This window comes from Polypterus senegalus, chromosome 14 (genome assembly GCF_016835505.1).
Source record: "Polypterus senegalus isolate Bchr_013 chromosome 14, ASM1683550v1, whole genome shotgun sequence".
Classification (NCBI taxonomy): domain Eukaryota; kingdom Metazoa; phylum Chordata; class Cladistia; order Polypteriformes; family Polypteridae; genus Polypterus; species Polypterus senegalus.
The window spans coordinates 26,138,209-26,152,374 of NC_053167.1; the positions used below are offsets into that span (position 1 = coordinate 26,138,209).

At 39.0% G+C, this 14,166-nt stretch overlaps 1 protein-coding gene across 2 annotated transcripts in view; it reads left to right on the top strand.

Moving 5' to 3' along the window:
* slc12a5a (solute carrier family 12 member 5a) overlaps positions 1-14,166 on the top strand; it is an 820,727-nt gene that overhangs the window by 767,035 nt on the left and 39,526 nt on the right. For both annotated transcript variants that reach the window (XM_039735849.1, XM_039735850.1), the window contains exons 11-12: positions 9,035-9,092; positions 9,576-9,750. In XM_039735849.1, coding sequence (XP_039591783.1) covers positions 9,035-9,092; positions 9,576-9,750 — 233 coding nt within the window. The remainder of the gene's footprint in view (positions 1-9,034; positions 9,093-9,575; positions 9,751-14,166) is intronic.

A 14,166-nucleotide genomic window follows, 5' to 3' on the forward strand; every position in this document is an offset into this window, starting at 1 on the left:
ACAAGCACAGCTGAGAAGCTTGATGCATGTGCTCCATAACGCGTTAAAAATAATGCATTTAATCACACTTTGCATTACAAGCAAAGGGAGCTTTTGTCAATGCATGATTTCCTGGTACTGTACACGATTACATTGATCAGCATCCCGATTCATTTTACCCTCGCACCACCTTAGTTTGAGAAGAAGTCTGAAAAATATGAGGTTAACACAGAAAAACATCACCAATTCAAGCTTTATGAATAATCGATTCGCCATCAATAATTGTTTTGGTAAAGCCATCCTCCTTCCATTTTATAATTTTTCCGCCATAGCCATGATTAAATGAACGGTAAATAAAGTAAGAGCAAAGCGAGGGTGACTTATTTAGGCAGGCATATATATGACAGCAACACTCATGACAATGTCAATCATGTTACGTTATTATTAAAATGTTTCCTTTTCTTTTCATTACTTCTTTAACACACTACTTCTCCGCTGCGCGCGGCGGGATTTTGCTATATATATATATGAATGACCTCCAAAGAGCGCTGAGACTTTTGATATCATGAACGTGTCTGCAAAACTGGGTCTCCTGCCCAGCAAAGTCGAGCAGCCAGCGTGCATAGCTGTGCCGGCCTTTGAGACGCTGACTGCGCTTCTGCCTTAAGTCAAAGTGAGCACTTTTAATTTTTTCATCCTCCCCTGCGCTATAGCCCAGACAAGTGCAAACACGGACCCCTTTTCTACACCACGGCAAAATAATATTAAGGCGATTCACACTTTCTTTTGCACGATACGATTATGAGGTCCTCACCTCGGATTATGAAGACACGCACACGAGTGGAGGACTGACAGTGCCATCACAGCCGATTAATGGCGGGACGCCTCACCAGTCTACACAAGACCCACGCGACTGTCCCCAAAAGGCGATCATAACGTCAGCGAACACATCTCTCTATACTATATAAAAGAAAAAGGCAACTTTCCTTTCTTTACACCTTTTTCCTTTTATCCCAAACCAAAGCCTTTCTCTTAACACTGCAGAGGACACAAAACTAATTTTCTTTAAATGCCGGTAAGGCACATTACCAGAGGCACAAATTTGAACGCTCACATAGAAAATGTAATTTCTATACCACAGCCGTCGTGTAGCGCCTTTCAAAAGGGATCTACTACCGAGAGATGATCCATATACATTTTAGCTGCTGTTAGTTACTTACCTGTTGTGTTACACAGTCTTTAAAATGTAGTTTACCTGAAACCACTCCAGTAGTGCTCAATGTACCTGTACTTCTTAAAACGTTAATGTTTTACTGTTTAATAACTTATAGACTATATTTTATTATTTTTCCCTTGCACTCAGTGACCAAAGCTATACACACACATATAGACACATACAAACATACACACAAGTATATGTATGTGTATATATATGTATGTATGTGTATATATATATATATATAAACACACACACACCCCTATATATATATATATATATATATATATATATATATATATATATATACACACACACACACACACATACATACATACATACACACATATATATAATTTGTGTGTGTGTATGTATGTGTGTATGTGTATATATGATGTAGATAGGTATGTATATACAGTGGTGTGAGAAACTATTTGCCCCCTTCCTGATTTCTTATTCTTTTGCATGTTTGTCACACAAAATGTTTCTGATCATCAAACACATTTAACCATTAGTCAAATATAACACAAGTAAACATAAAATGCAGTTTTTAAATGATGTTTTTTATTATTTACGGAGAAAAAAAATCCAAACCTACATGGCCCTGTGTGAAAAAGTAATTGCCCCCTGAACCTAATAACTGGTTGGGCCACCCTTAGCAGCAATAACTGCAATCAAGCATTTGCGATAACTTGCAATGGGTCTTTTACAGCACTCTGGAGGAATTTTGGCCCGCTCATCTTTGCAGAATTATTGTAATTCAGCTTTATTTGAGGGTTTTCTAGCATGAACCGCCTTTTTAAGGTCATGCCATAGCATCTCAATTGGATTCAGGTCAGGACTTTGACTAGGCCACTCCAAAGTCTTCATTTTGTTTTTCTTCAGCCATTCAGAGGTGGATTTGCTGGTGTGTTTTGGGTCATTGTCCTGTTGCAGCACCCAAGATCGCTTCAGCTTGAGTTGACGAACAGATGGCCGGACATTCTCCTTCAGGATTTTTTGGTAGACAATAGAATTCATGGTTCCATCTATCACAGCAAGCCTTCCAGATCCTGAAGCAGCAAATCAACCCCAGACCATCACACTACCACCACCATATTTTTCTGTTGGTATGATGTTCTTTTTCTGAAGTGCTGTGTTCCTTTTACGCCAGATGTAACGGGACATTTGCCTTCCAAAAAGTTCAACTTTTGTCTCATCAGTCCACAAAGTATTTTCCCAAAAGTCTTGGCAATCATTGAGATGTTTCTTAGCAAAACTGAGATGAGCCCTAATGTTCTTTTTGCTTAACAGTGGTTTGCGTCTTCGAAATCTGCCAATGCAGGCTGTTTTTGCCCAGTCTCTTTCTTATGGTGGAGTCGTGAACACTGACCTTAATTGAGGCAAGTGAGGCCTGCAGTTCTTTAGACGTTGTCCTGGGGTCTTTTGTGACCTCTCGGATGAGTCGTCTCTGTGCTCTTGGGGTAATTTTGGTCGACCGGCCACTCCTGGGAAAGTTCACCACTATCCTTTACCAGACTGATAGATCTCAATTACTTCTGTTCTCATTTGTTCCTGAATTTCTTTGGATCTTGGCATGATGTCTAGCTTTTGAGGTGCTTTTGGTCTACTTCTCTGTGTCAGGCAGCTCCTATTTAAGTGATTTCTTGATTGAAACAGGTGTGGCAGTAATCAGGCCTGGGGTGACTACGGAAATTGAACTCAGGTGTGATACACCACAGTTAGGTTATTTTTAACAAGGGGCAATTACTTTTCACACAGGGCCATGTAGGTTTGGATTTTTTCTCCCTAAATAATAAAAACCATCATTTAAAAACTGCATTTTGTGTTTACTTGTGTTATATTTGACTAATGGTTAAATGTGTTTGATGATCAGAAACATTTTGTGTGACAAACATGCAAAAGAATAAGAAATCAGGAAGGGGGCAAATAGTTTTTCACACCACTGTATATATATATATATATATATATATATATATATATGTGTATATGTAGATATGTATATAGATATGTAGATATGAAGATATGTATGTGTATATATATGTATGTATGTGTGTGTGTGTGTGTGTGTGTGTTTGTGTGTGTGTGTGTGTATATATATGACAGCAGCAATCCAAGCTGTGAGAAAACACTAAAAGGAGGCGTGTCAGACGTCGTGGTACATTTTCTGATGCAGCTAGACGAAAAAACTTTGTGACGCTGCCGCCAAATACACAAAACAATTACTTTGACAATCATGTTACATTATTTTTAAAATGTTTCCTTTTCTTTTTCATAACTTCTTTAACACATGACATCGCTGTGAAGCGGTATTTTGCTATATATATATATATATCAGAGCGACACTCATAACAGTGACAAAACAATTACATTGACAATCATGTTACGTTATTTTCAAAATGTTTCCTTTTCTTTCTCTTTCCTTCTTTAACACACTACTTCTCCGCTGCCAAGCGGGTATATATATATATATATATATATATATATATATATAGATAGATAGATAGATAGATAGATAGATAGATAGAGATATATATATAGATAGATATGAGAACAACATATATATATATATAGATAGATAGATAGATATGAGAACAACACTCATATCAATGACAAAACAATTACATTAACAATCAAGTTACGTTGTTTTTCAAATTTTTCCTTTTCTTTTTCGTACCTTCTTTAACACACTACTTCTCCGCTGCGAAGCGCGGGTATTCTGCTAGTTGCAAATATAAAGCTCATAATAACTGGTCACATTAATATTCACCCCCTTTAATATGACATGTCTAAATCATCACTAGTGCAGCCAATTGGTGTTAGAAGTCCCATCATTAGTTTAATGGAGATAACCTGTCTGAGGTTTTAGTTCATTTTTGTCTAATTGTATTTTATTAGGGTTAGGGTTAGGGTTAGGGTTTAAGTTAGTATGGTGGGCTGACCTACACAATGAAGACAAAAGAACACTCAAGTAATTCTGTAGAAAAGTGATTGAAAAGCTCAAGTCAGGGGACACAAACCAAAAAAATATCCATGTCACTGAATATCCCTTGGAGCCCAGTTGAATTGATCACTAAGGGTGGAAAAAGTATGTCACAGCTGTAAATCCTGCCATGGTCGGCCATCCACTTAACATAAGTGATTATGCAAGAAGCAGATTATCAATGGAGGACATCAAGAGACCTCTGATGGAGTGACAAAGTCTGGTGGCTAACACTGGAGTGACAATGGAGATGATTGTTACCTGGGTGTATCAGTAGTCACAGCTTTATGGAAGAAAGACAGCTTGGATAGAGTTTGTCAAATGGCATGTAGGAGACTATGGAGTCATTTGTAAGAAGTTTCTACATTCTTCTTCTTTCGGCTGCTTCCATTAGGGGTTGCCACAGTGGATAATTTTTTCCCATATCTTCCTGTAACTCGTCATCTTGCTCTGTTACACCCAGTACCTACATGTCCACTCTCATCACATCCATAAACCTTCACTTCATCCTTCATCTTTACCTCTTGCATGGCAGCTCTATACTTAGCATCCTTTTCCCAATATACCCAGCATCTCTCCTCTGCACATGTCCAAACCAAGGCAATATCGCCTCTCTGACTTTGTCTCCCAACTGTCCAACCTGAGATGACCTTCATTCCTCTTTAGAGCATATCACCACCTGTCCAGGGTCTCCTCAACCTGCTCCCTCCTATCGCTACAGATCACAATGTCATCAGCAAACATCATAGTCCAGAGGGATTCCTGTATAATCTCGTCTGTCAACCTATCCATCACCAATTAATTTAAGAAAGGGCTCAGAGCCAATTCCTGATGTAATCCAACCTCTATGTTGAATGCATCCGTCACTCCTGCTGCAGACCTCACCACTGTCACACTTCCCTCGTACATATCCTGTATCACTCTTACATACTTCTTTTCCACTCATGACTTCCTCATATAATACTACAATGCCTCTCAAAGGCACCCTGTCATAAGCTTTCTCTAGGTCCACAATGACGCAATGCAACTGCTCATTCTTGGCATGAAACCATACTGCCGCTCACTAATCATCACCTCACTTCTTAACCTAGCTTCCATTACTCTTTCCCATAACTTCATGCTGTGGCTCATCAATTTTATCCAACTGTAGTTACTACAGCTCGGCACATCCCCATTTTTCTTAAAAATCGGTACCAGTTCTTCTACACTCCTCAGGCATCCTCTCACTTTCCAAGATTCCATTAAACAATCTCGCTAAAAACTCCATTTCCATCTCTCCTAAACACCTCCATTTTTCCACAGGTATGTCATCTGGACCAACAGCCTTTCCTTTCTTCATCCTCTTCATAGCTGACCTCACTTCCTTCGTGATTAACCTTCTCTCTCTCTCTCTCTCTCTCTCTCTCTCTCTCTCTCATTCTTTTCATTCATCAGCCTCTCAAAGTACTTTCTCCATCGACTCAACACACTCTCGTCTCTTTTGAGTATGTTTCCACCTTTATCCTTTATCACCCTAACCTGCTGCACATCTTTCCCAGCTCGGTCCCTCTGTCTAGCCAATCAGTACAGGTCCTTTTCTCCCTCGTTTGTGTCCAGCCACTCATACAACTCATTATACGCCTTTTCTTTAACCTCCCCCATGTCTCTCTTCACCTTGCACCTTATCTCCTTGTACTCTTGTCTACTTTCTGCATCTCTCTGACAATCCCACTTCTTCTTCGCCAAACTCCTGCTCTGTATAGTCTCCTGTACTTCCCCATTTCACCAACAGGTTTCCTTTTCCTCCTCCTTCTGTCCAGATGTCATGCCAAGCACCCTTCTTGCTGTCACCATCACTACTTGTGCTGTAGTCTCCCAGCTATCTGGCAACTCTTCACTGCCACCCAATGCCTGTCTTACCTCCTCCCTGAACTCAACCTTGCAGTATTCCTTTTCAACTTCCACCATTTGATCTTTGGCTCAGCCCTCACTCTTCTCCTCTTCTTGATCTCCAACATCATCATACAGACCACCATCCTATGCTGCCTAACTACACTTTCCCCTGCAACCATTTTGCAGCCTTCAATCTGATCAGATTGACTCTTCTGCATAGGATGTAGTCTACCTGTGTTCATCTTCCTCCATTCTTGTATGTCACGCTATGTTCCTCCCTCTTCTTAAAATGCGTATTCACCACAGCCATGTCAATCCTTTTCACAAAATCCACTATCGTCTGATTTTCTTAATTCCTCTCCTTGACACCATACCTACCTATCACCTCCTTTCTCATCAATTGCACAACCAACTTGCGGGGCATATGCACTAATAACATTCATCATCCCACCTTCAGTTTCCAACTTCATAATCATTACTCTGTCTGACACTCTTTTCACATTCAAAACACTCTTGATATATAGTTTCTTCAGAATAAACCCAACCCTATTTCTCCTCCCATCCACACCATGATAGAACAACTTGAATCCACCTCTGATCCACCTTGCCTTACTCCCCTTCCATTTAGTCTCTTGAATGCACAATATATCAACCTTCCTTCTTTCCATCATATCTGCTAAGTCTCTCCCCTTACCAGTCATACTGCCAACATCCAAAGTTCCTACCATCAGTTCCACTCTCTTTACTTTTCTCCTCTCCTTCTGCCTCTGGACATGTCTCTCTCCTCTTCAGTATGGAAATCTGTATTGTTGTTCACATATTGATCTGGCAACATTTTTCATTCGATGTCCTTCCTGACGTAACCCTCCTTATTTATCCAGGCTTGGAACCAGCATGAAGAAACATACTGGTTTGTACACCCCCTGTGCCTTGGTTCTATATTCTGATTAGACCAAAATTGAGTGTTTTGGCTGTCATACTAAATGCCATGTTTGGCTTAATGCAAATTATCAAAAACACACTGTTCTCGCTATGAAGCGTGGTGGTGGCAGCATCTTGCCTTGGGAATGCTTCTCTGCAGCATGCCCTGCAATTCTTGTGAGTAAAGTAGGTACAATGAATGCATAAAGTACTGGGGAATCCAGCAGGAAAGCTTGCTGCAGTTTACAAGAAACTTGTACCTTCTTCAATTTGTTTTTCTGCTAGACAATGACCCATAGCATAAAGACAATGCTACATATGAATGGCTTAAAAACTACAATGTTAATGTCCTGGAGTGGCCAAGTCAGAGTGCTGATCTCAATCCAAATGAGAACTGGGACTGAACTTGACAAAAGCTGTTCAATCGCGATCAACACAACACTTGTTAGAACTTGAGCAGTTTAGCAAAGAAGAATGGTGAAAATTAAAATGTACAAATGTACAAAGCTGATAGAGCCTGTGCACTCAGACTCAAGGCTGTAATGACTGACCAGTGTTTTATATTTGCAATTAATTTTGACCACTTGGCAGAGATCTGTTTTCACTTTGATATTAAAGATTATTTTTCTGTTGGCCAATGTCAAAAACAATTCAGTGTTGTATAACAATAAAAACTTCCAAGGGGGTGATTACCTTGTATAGGCACTGTAAGGAAATGCCGTAAACTACTTGGGCACATTTTAATATACACCTGATTCTCTCAAGTAATTTGTTAATGATTAATACAAATAGAACAAGCTATTTAAACCAGATAGGCAGACGACATAATAATGTGCTGATAGTACTTAATGGTATCCAGCCAATCACCCACTTCCCTGAGTACGACATGAATATTCTTTGGCAAAGTATAAGCATGTATAAAATGTGGAATCAGACCTTGTATAAAATAAAATGCCTGGCAACATTAGAAGGGAGCTGATTGCAAATCAGTTTGTAGTTAGAAATGCAAAACAATCTAAAGGTTTATCAAACAGTATAAAGGTGACTGTTTCTCATTGTGTATACAGAGAGAAGGATAGAGGCAGCTTGAATTCAAGTCCAGAGTAGCAGTGACCAGGAAACTAGTCATAAAAAAAGTTATTTTATAGCTGTATTTGACCATCAGTTTCTTGTTGGTTATTAAAGGGATTCCGGTTTTCTTCAGGCTTGTCACACGTGAATCTGAAGTTATAATATACTTAAATAATAAAAGCTGTAAGTTTTGGATCTCTCCATTCAGCTTTCAGTCATTCTGGATTTCACTAGATGACTTTGGCTGAAGCACCTACCATAATCACACTCCTCCTGCCGATGAGAAGAGCTGCAGCCAAGGCTTTATGAAATATGTTCATATTTTGTGCACTTTCAGATGGAGTAAACATACTCTATGTACAGTACATGCCAGCAAAGTCACACTTTTTGATACCTCTAGAGGTGTAAGTCATTCTATGAGTAATGGGTGATCAGCTCTACATTAGGAAAGTCAACCTAATCAATGGTAATTCTGTATATCTAAAGTGGTGCCTAGTATGCTTGATTTAGGTTGACTGTAAGAGTTAACAAATGTCACACTGTTTCATCACTCCATGCACCTGAATTCAATTCTTAAGTTTCTGAGTAGAATGTTGTGTGCAATAAGAAGCCAGAGAGGAGCAGTTCATCTCTGAAAGGCATTTATCCAATTCCGCACATTCTTACCACAACTCTCTCTTAAGCACAGTTCATGACAAACAAGCACTACTCCTGTATTATGTAAATATCAAAAACATAACATGGATGTCTTTCAATGTTCACATTGTTTACTCAGTTCCTCCATTTCCTTTTATTTTCTATGTTAGGTTAAATGGTAGCCCTAAGGTGAAATACAATGTTTGTATGTGCTTGAGTATGTTGGCCTATCCTAGACTGGTTCTCACCTTAAGTAGGCTATTGTATGACACTATTATGTAAAATATGGGTTCATAATAAGTATGTAAGGATGAAATCATACAATTTACCTTTATTTTCCTTGACATTTGGTTCAGATATGTCCAGCATAATTTTGTTTGGGGCCTGTATTGAGGGTGTAGTACTGAGAGACAAGTGAGTCATCACAGTTACTGTTCCAATGGATGATACATTTGCTTTAATCTGTTTCCCCATGTTTTGAAGCACAGCACATTTACACAAGCTCCTCTTATTACCTACATACAGTATAAGGGCAAGTTTAACGGGTATGGAGTACCTACAGCTTGGGGTAGGCCACATGTCTACTAGTGCAGATTCCTTGTGTCTTGAGTGATAGATCTTGCCCATTTGTCCCTGGAGAGGCCAACACCATTGTTCATGTTTTATTCTATAGATGTTAACTCTAAAATCTACTGTAGTATAAAACATTGTGATGTTACTTGTTTACAAACATTTAAATTTTATTTTATTCAAAATTAACAATGCCATGGAAATCAATTAGTCGTCATACACTAATAATTTTATTAAATTCTGAAATGATTTTGGCAATACAGATTCAGAAAAACTGGTAATTTGGCTTTTGTTCTTCACAAGCTCTGAAAGGTCTGTTGCTTACAGGTTCGGTGAGGCTGTCAATGGTAACCTGGTCATTGGAACTCTGGCTTGGCCTTCACCTTGGGTTATTGTTATTGGGTCCTTCTTCTCCACCTGTGGAGCAGGTCTGCAGAGCTTAACAGGGGCACCCAGGCTCCTGCAGGCTATCTCAAGGGATGGCATTGTCCCCTTCCTCCGAGTAAGTTTTCTCTTCCTGCCCATCTATCACTGTTCATCTACCATCCATCACTGTTAACTTATACTTTTCATTCCTGTCCTCATTTCCTGTGTGTTTGCTTGCTTATTAACCTGAAAACTCCAATCTAACTGAATTTCTCCCTTTTGACCGAGAGCAACACTATAGTGATAGAAACTGGGCTTAGGTGTCTGAGGAATCAACATGGGGTCTGCAGTAATCCAGCATGCACAGTGTTTAAGGCAGAAAACCAGGAAAGGAAAAAAGAGATGCTATTTGTTATTGTCAGCCCCTCAATGTGCGCTGTTATATGCGAGTATGCAGGAATGCAAAGATGCCTTTCAAAACAAGAGCAAATGAGCCACCAAGCTGTCCCTGAGCCTCTGCCAAAGCCCTTGATTTATGAGCCTTATAGCACAGCGAGGCTGATGTGACCTGAATAGGGGATCTTCATCTGGACTGCGGCAGAAGAGCCAAGCTCTCTCTCTGCATGCCTGCATTAGTGGGAAGTGAGCGAGTGATGCAGGACCAGAGGGCAACTTCTCCTTCTCTTGAACAGTAGGCCAGCATTATCTCCAGACATAAATTAAATAATCAAATTGCAGCAAAAATGCTAGAAAGAAAGCTAGAGTAAAAGCTGTGCAGTTAGATGATACTGAGAAATCATCAAGTGTGACTCCCATAAAGACTTTTTCTCCAAGCTTAAACCTTTTCATGCATAATGTGTAATAACCAGCTTCACTTTATGCTCTGGTAAACTTCTTTTCTTTCCAAATCACTTTTTCCATTTCCTAACACATTTTTGAATATTTTTTCAAGTCGAATATCTGACACACAATTTAAGCCATAGCTCTTCCTGACCCATGTTCAGATATGACTATGTAAAAGAAGAAGTATAGAATAATAAAAACTATAGAAGAAATATAGTATTACACCTCTTGGTGAGAAAGTAGTCCTTATTACACACTTAAAGATTCATAGAGCTTCAACCCTCAAACTGGGGTCACAAGGGGACCCTCGGGTATGAAACGGTGTAACAGAGTGAAGGAATTTATTATATTGATAGCTGTGATGGATCTTTATATTTTCTCATAAACGTTTAACCTATCAATGTACACTGTAAACGTTTTGTTTATGTCAATCAGATAACTACACATGGTTTGAGATACCAAGGGCTTCTGAGGTCCTTCAGGTTATACAGGGGTCCAAGCAATTCAGAAAGTTTAAAAAATCAGTGTCCCCGTGTTTAGCAGGCAGCTCCAGCACTGCAGTCCTGTAGAAAAGGTTAAGTCCGTTTCCTGTTAGTGTGAAGAGTTCAGTTCAGCAGTAAAGATGCTGGAGCATCCTGGTAGAAAGTGGACACTACATTTTGGTACAATAAGAACTCAAGTACATTCTGACAACACGAGGAGGTTAGGTCCCAAAGATTGCCCTTTGATGGCAAAAAGTCTCCTTGGCTTCAGTAAGGATTTAAGGTGGTCACTCTTAAAGTTATGCAAGGGACAGCAAACTGTAGGGTCATCTGACAACTCACGAAATCATGAAGATTCTAGCTGCTGAACCAGAACTTCAGTTAGTAGAGTCGAAGCAGGTTGAACTCTGCCTTCTATATATTATGATTTTTTTACACAGGGGTTTTCTTTTTTTACCCATTTCATTTTGATTTAAAAATAATATTTTTTTATGTATGTGACTTTGTTCCACCATTTTGTATTTTGTGTTTTCTGCATTTTGTCTTATTTATTTTTTGAATTGTCATGTCTCGTTTCCATGGCGACAGCATGGTGCAGCAGTCACATGATCCCCATGTACATCTTATTATGACATCCTCTTCAAGCACCTACAGTATATGTTGTATATCAAAGTCAAAACATTGCTAGCAGAGAGACTATCAGCCTTAAATTCTAAACTAGATACAGAGGTGTCTTTTTGAGAGCTTTGCACAATTTTGGAGTGCTACAATAAAATTTCAGTCCAGCATCTTGATAACAGTATCAAAAATGGCAACGTCCTAACAACAAAACAAAAAATTGTATTAGACAACAAATGTAGCTATAAAAACTCTCATGACTAAACACAATATATATTCAAGTGCACCAAACAAAATACCCATATGGACTGGACAAAACAACAGCAGTTAGAAATAAAGATGGAATCATGAAATAGAGAACAGAAGTGTAATCACCATCGTCAAAAACTGTAAGATAGATAATCCAGAAAATAATTGTAATTTGTAGAAACCAAAGTTGTCATCGGGGGTGAAGTATGAGAGTCAAAAACCAAGAAATGTACATAGAGTGAGTCGAAACACAAGTTGAAGGATGTGGTCAAAACAGAGAATAATAGAAATCAAAGTAATGTACAGAAAATAATTCTAGAGACTTCTGAGTTGTATCCACTTACTGTACTTGGACAAACAGGGAGGTGTGCTAAACTGACCTTTTATATCATCACAGCATTGACGTGACAAGTTGCACACTCCTGATCGTCTAAAGGCAACCTTCTGGCAAATAAGAAAACAACGGGGCACACAAAAATGGCACCCACACTGAAACAAAAATAATGTTGCAAGAGAATGTTGCTGTTTTTAACTAACTTAAAATCACTTTTAATTTGAAAGCCAATATAACCAATTGATTACTTGACCTCTAAAACCCCCAACTGATCATTAAACTTATATTGCAGCCTTTAAAAAATGAAAAGTAAAAGTCAAGTCGTGACTTCAAATCCAAAAAAATAGATTTTTTCAAGTTAAAAAAAATAAAGAGATAACATCATTATAGTTCAATAGGTACATACCAGATAGTATTTCTTCCAAGATAACTTTGTTCATCATTTTTGGACTACTGTGCTAAGCAGAGAAGAAAGGTGTCAAAAAACACAAGAAGCTGCCATTATACTGAGGCACCACATGCAGTGTCACATAAGGGGAGTTTGATCAGTTCTGACTCCCCCCCTTGGATTGTTGGTTATGTAACAGGGAGCACATGAAGAAAGCAGAAGATGATTAGAGTCACAAACGTTTTAGAGAAACTCCTGACTGCAGAATTCTTTGGAGAGGTGTAAATAACCACACATTGTCAGAATTCAGTGGTTTAGGATAGCAGGCGAGAAGGATGTTCAGTGCTACTCTGGTGATGAGCATGGGATCCAAAGTACACATTTATCTCTGGGATTAACACAGTGACAATCCATTTTATTTTGTTCTAAGTTCAAGTTCAAATATTCGGCTGCATGTGCAGAGTAAAGAGTGAAATTCTTACTTGCATGTCTGAGAAGTATGCAAAACATCACCATTCTATGGTGCCATATTCAAGACAGTGTGGTCAAGGGAAATACTGCAGGTCCACAAAACGAAATGTTGGGCCTCCAACACAGTTGGTGACATTTAATAAATAAAAACAATAAACAAAAAAAATCCCTCGATGGTATTAGAGATGAACAGAATAAGGTTTTCTCAATATTGAGAATTCTCTCCTGGCTTGCAATGCCTGTTTAGTCACTTAGGAGCTCTTTTATCGAGTGATGCCTCTTTCCAGTGACCTCGGGATGTATTGCTTGGGAACCATAAGGGGTGGAGTCAAATGCCCTCACTGTGTGTCTTCTCAGCTCTATGGAGGGAACAGAAGAGGATATGGTTTGCAACAGTGCCACCTCTTGATCAGGGGTGGTAGTACATACCTTTGATGAGCCTGGAGGGTGATCCACTGATGCAAATGTGTGTCAACAGATTATCTTTCAAATAGGAACTTTACCTTGAAAGCTCCAGAGTCTTTCTTATTCAAAGAGCACTTCTGAAATAAATTCACTTAAAATATGAAATCATATTAAAAGGATTCACAGTTCATTTAGGTTATGCTAGATAGCTACAGTACATTCACCAATTTCAGTCTTTTTCTTACTTTTGAAGTCACATTCTGAATTTTGATGCTTCCTCTATTTCATAATAAGAACAGGAAATGTGAAAAGGGCTAGTGTTCCAAATGGGAAAAAAGATCCCATGTTCATAAATTTGACTGGCGTTTATGGGTGCACTAACCTGCTGCCAAAACAAAATACTATAGATGTCAGAGTTGGTGTAGCAAAAGATCTCATTACCCAGTCAAAAGACAATGGGAGAATGGCCTGGAGGACCTTATATAGTGGTGGACAGATAGAGGGGTTTGTAGGAGGATGCCTGCTGGAGTCACTGTTGTACTTCTGGGCTGAGTAGTGAACAGACTGATTTGTTATACTTCAGGTAGCCATAACCTCACCTCCTTGTGTCTCTTTTAATCCTCATAAGCTCAGGTGACATGATGTTTCCATCTCCTGGAATCTGTAATAGAAAACACCAGAAGTTGCCATTTATTGTACTGTGCAGTATACTGCTGTAGGTGCCAGATAAACAGGGTTGCGGAGTGTGAAAAGGAATACTTT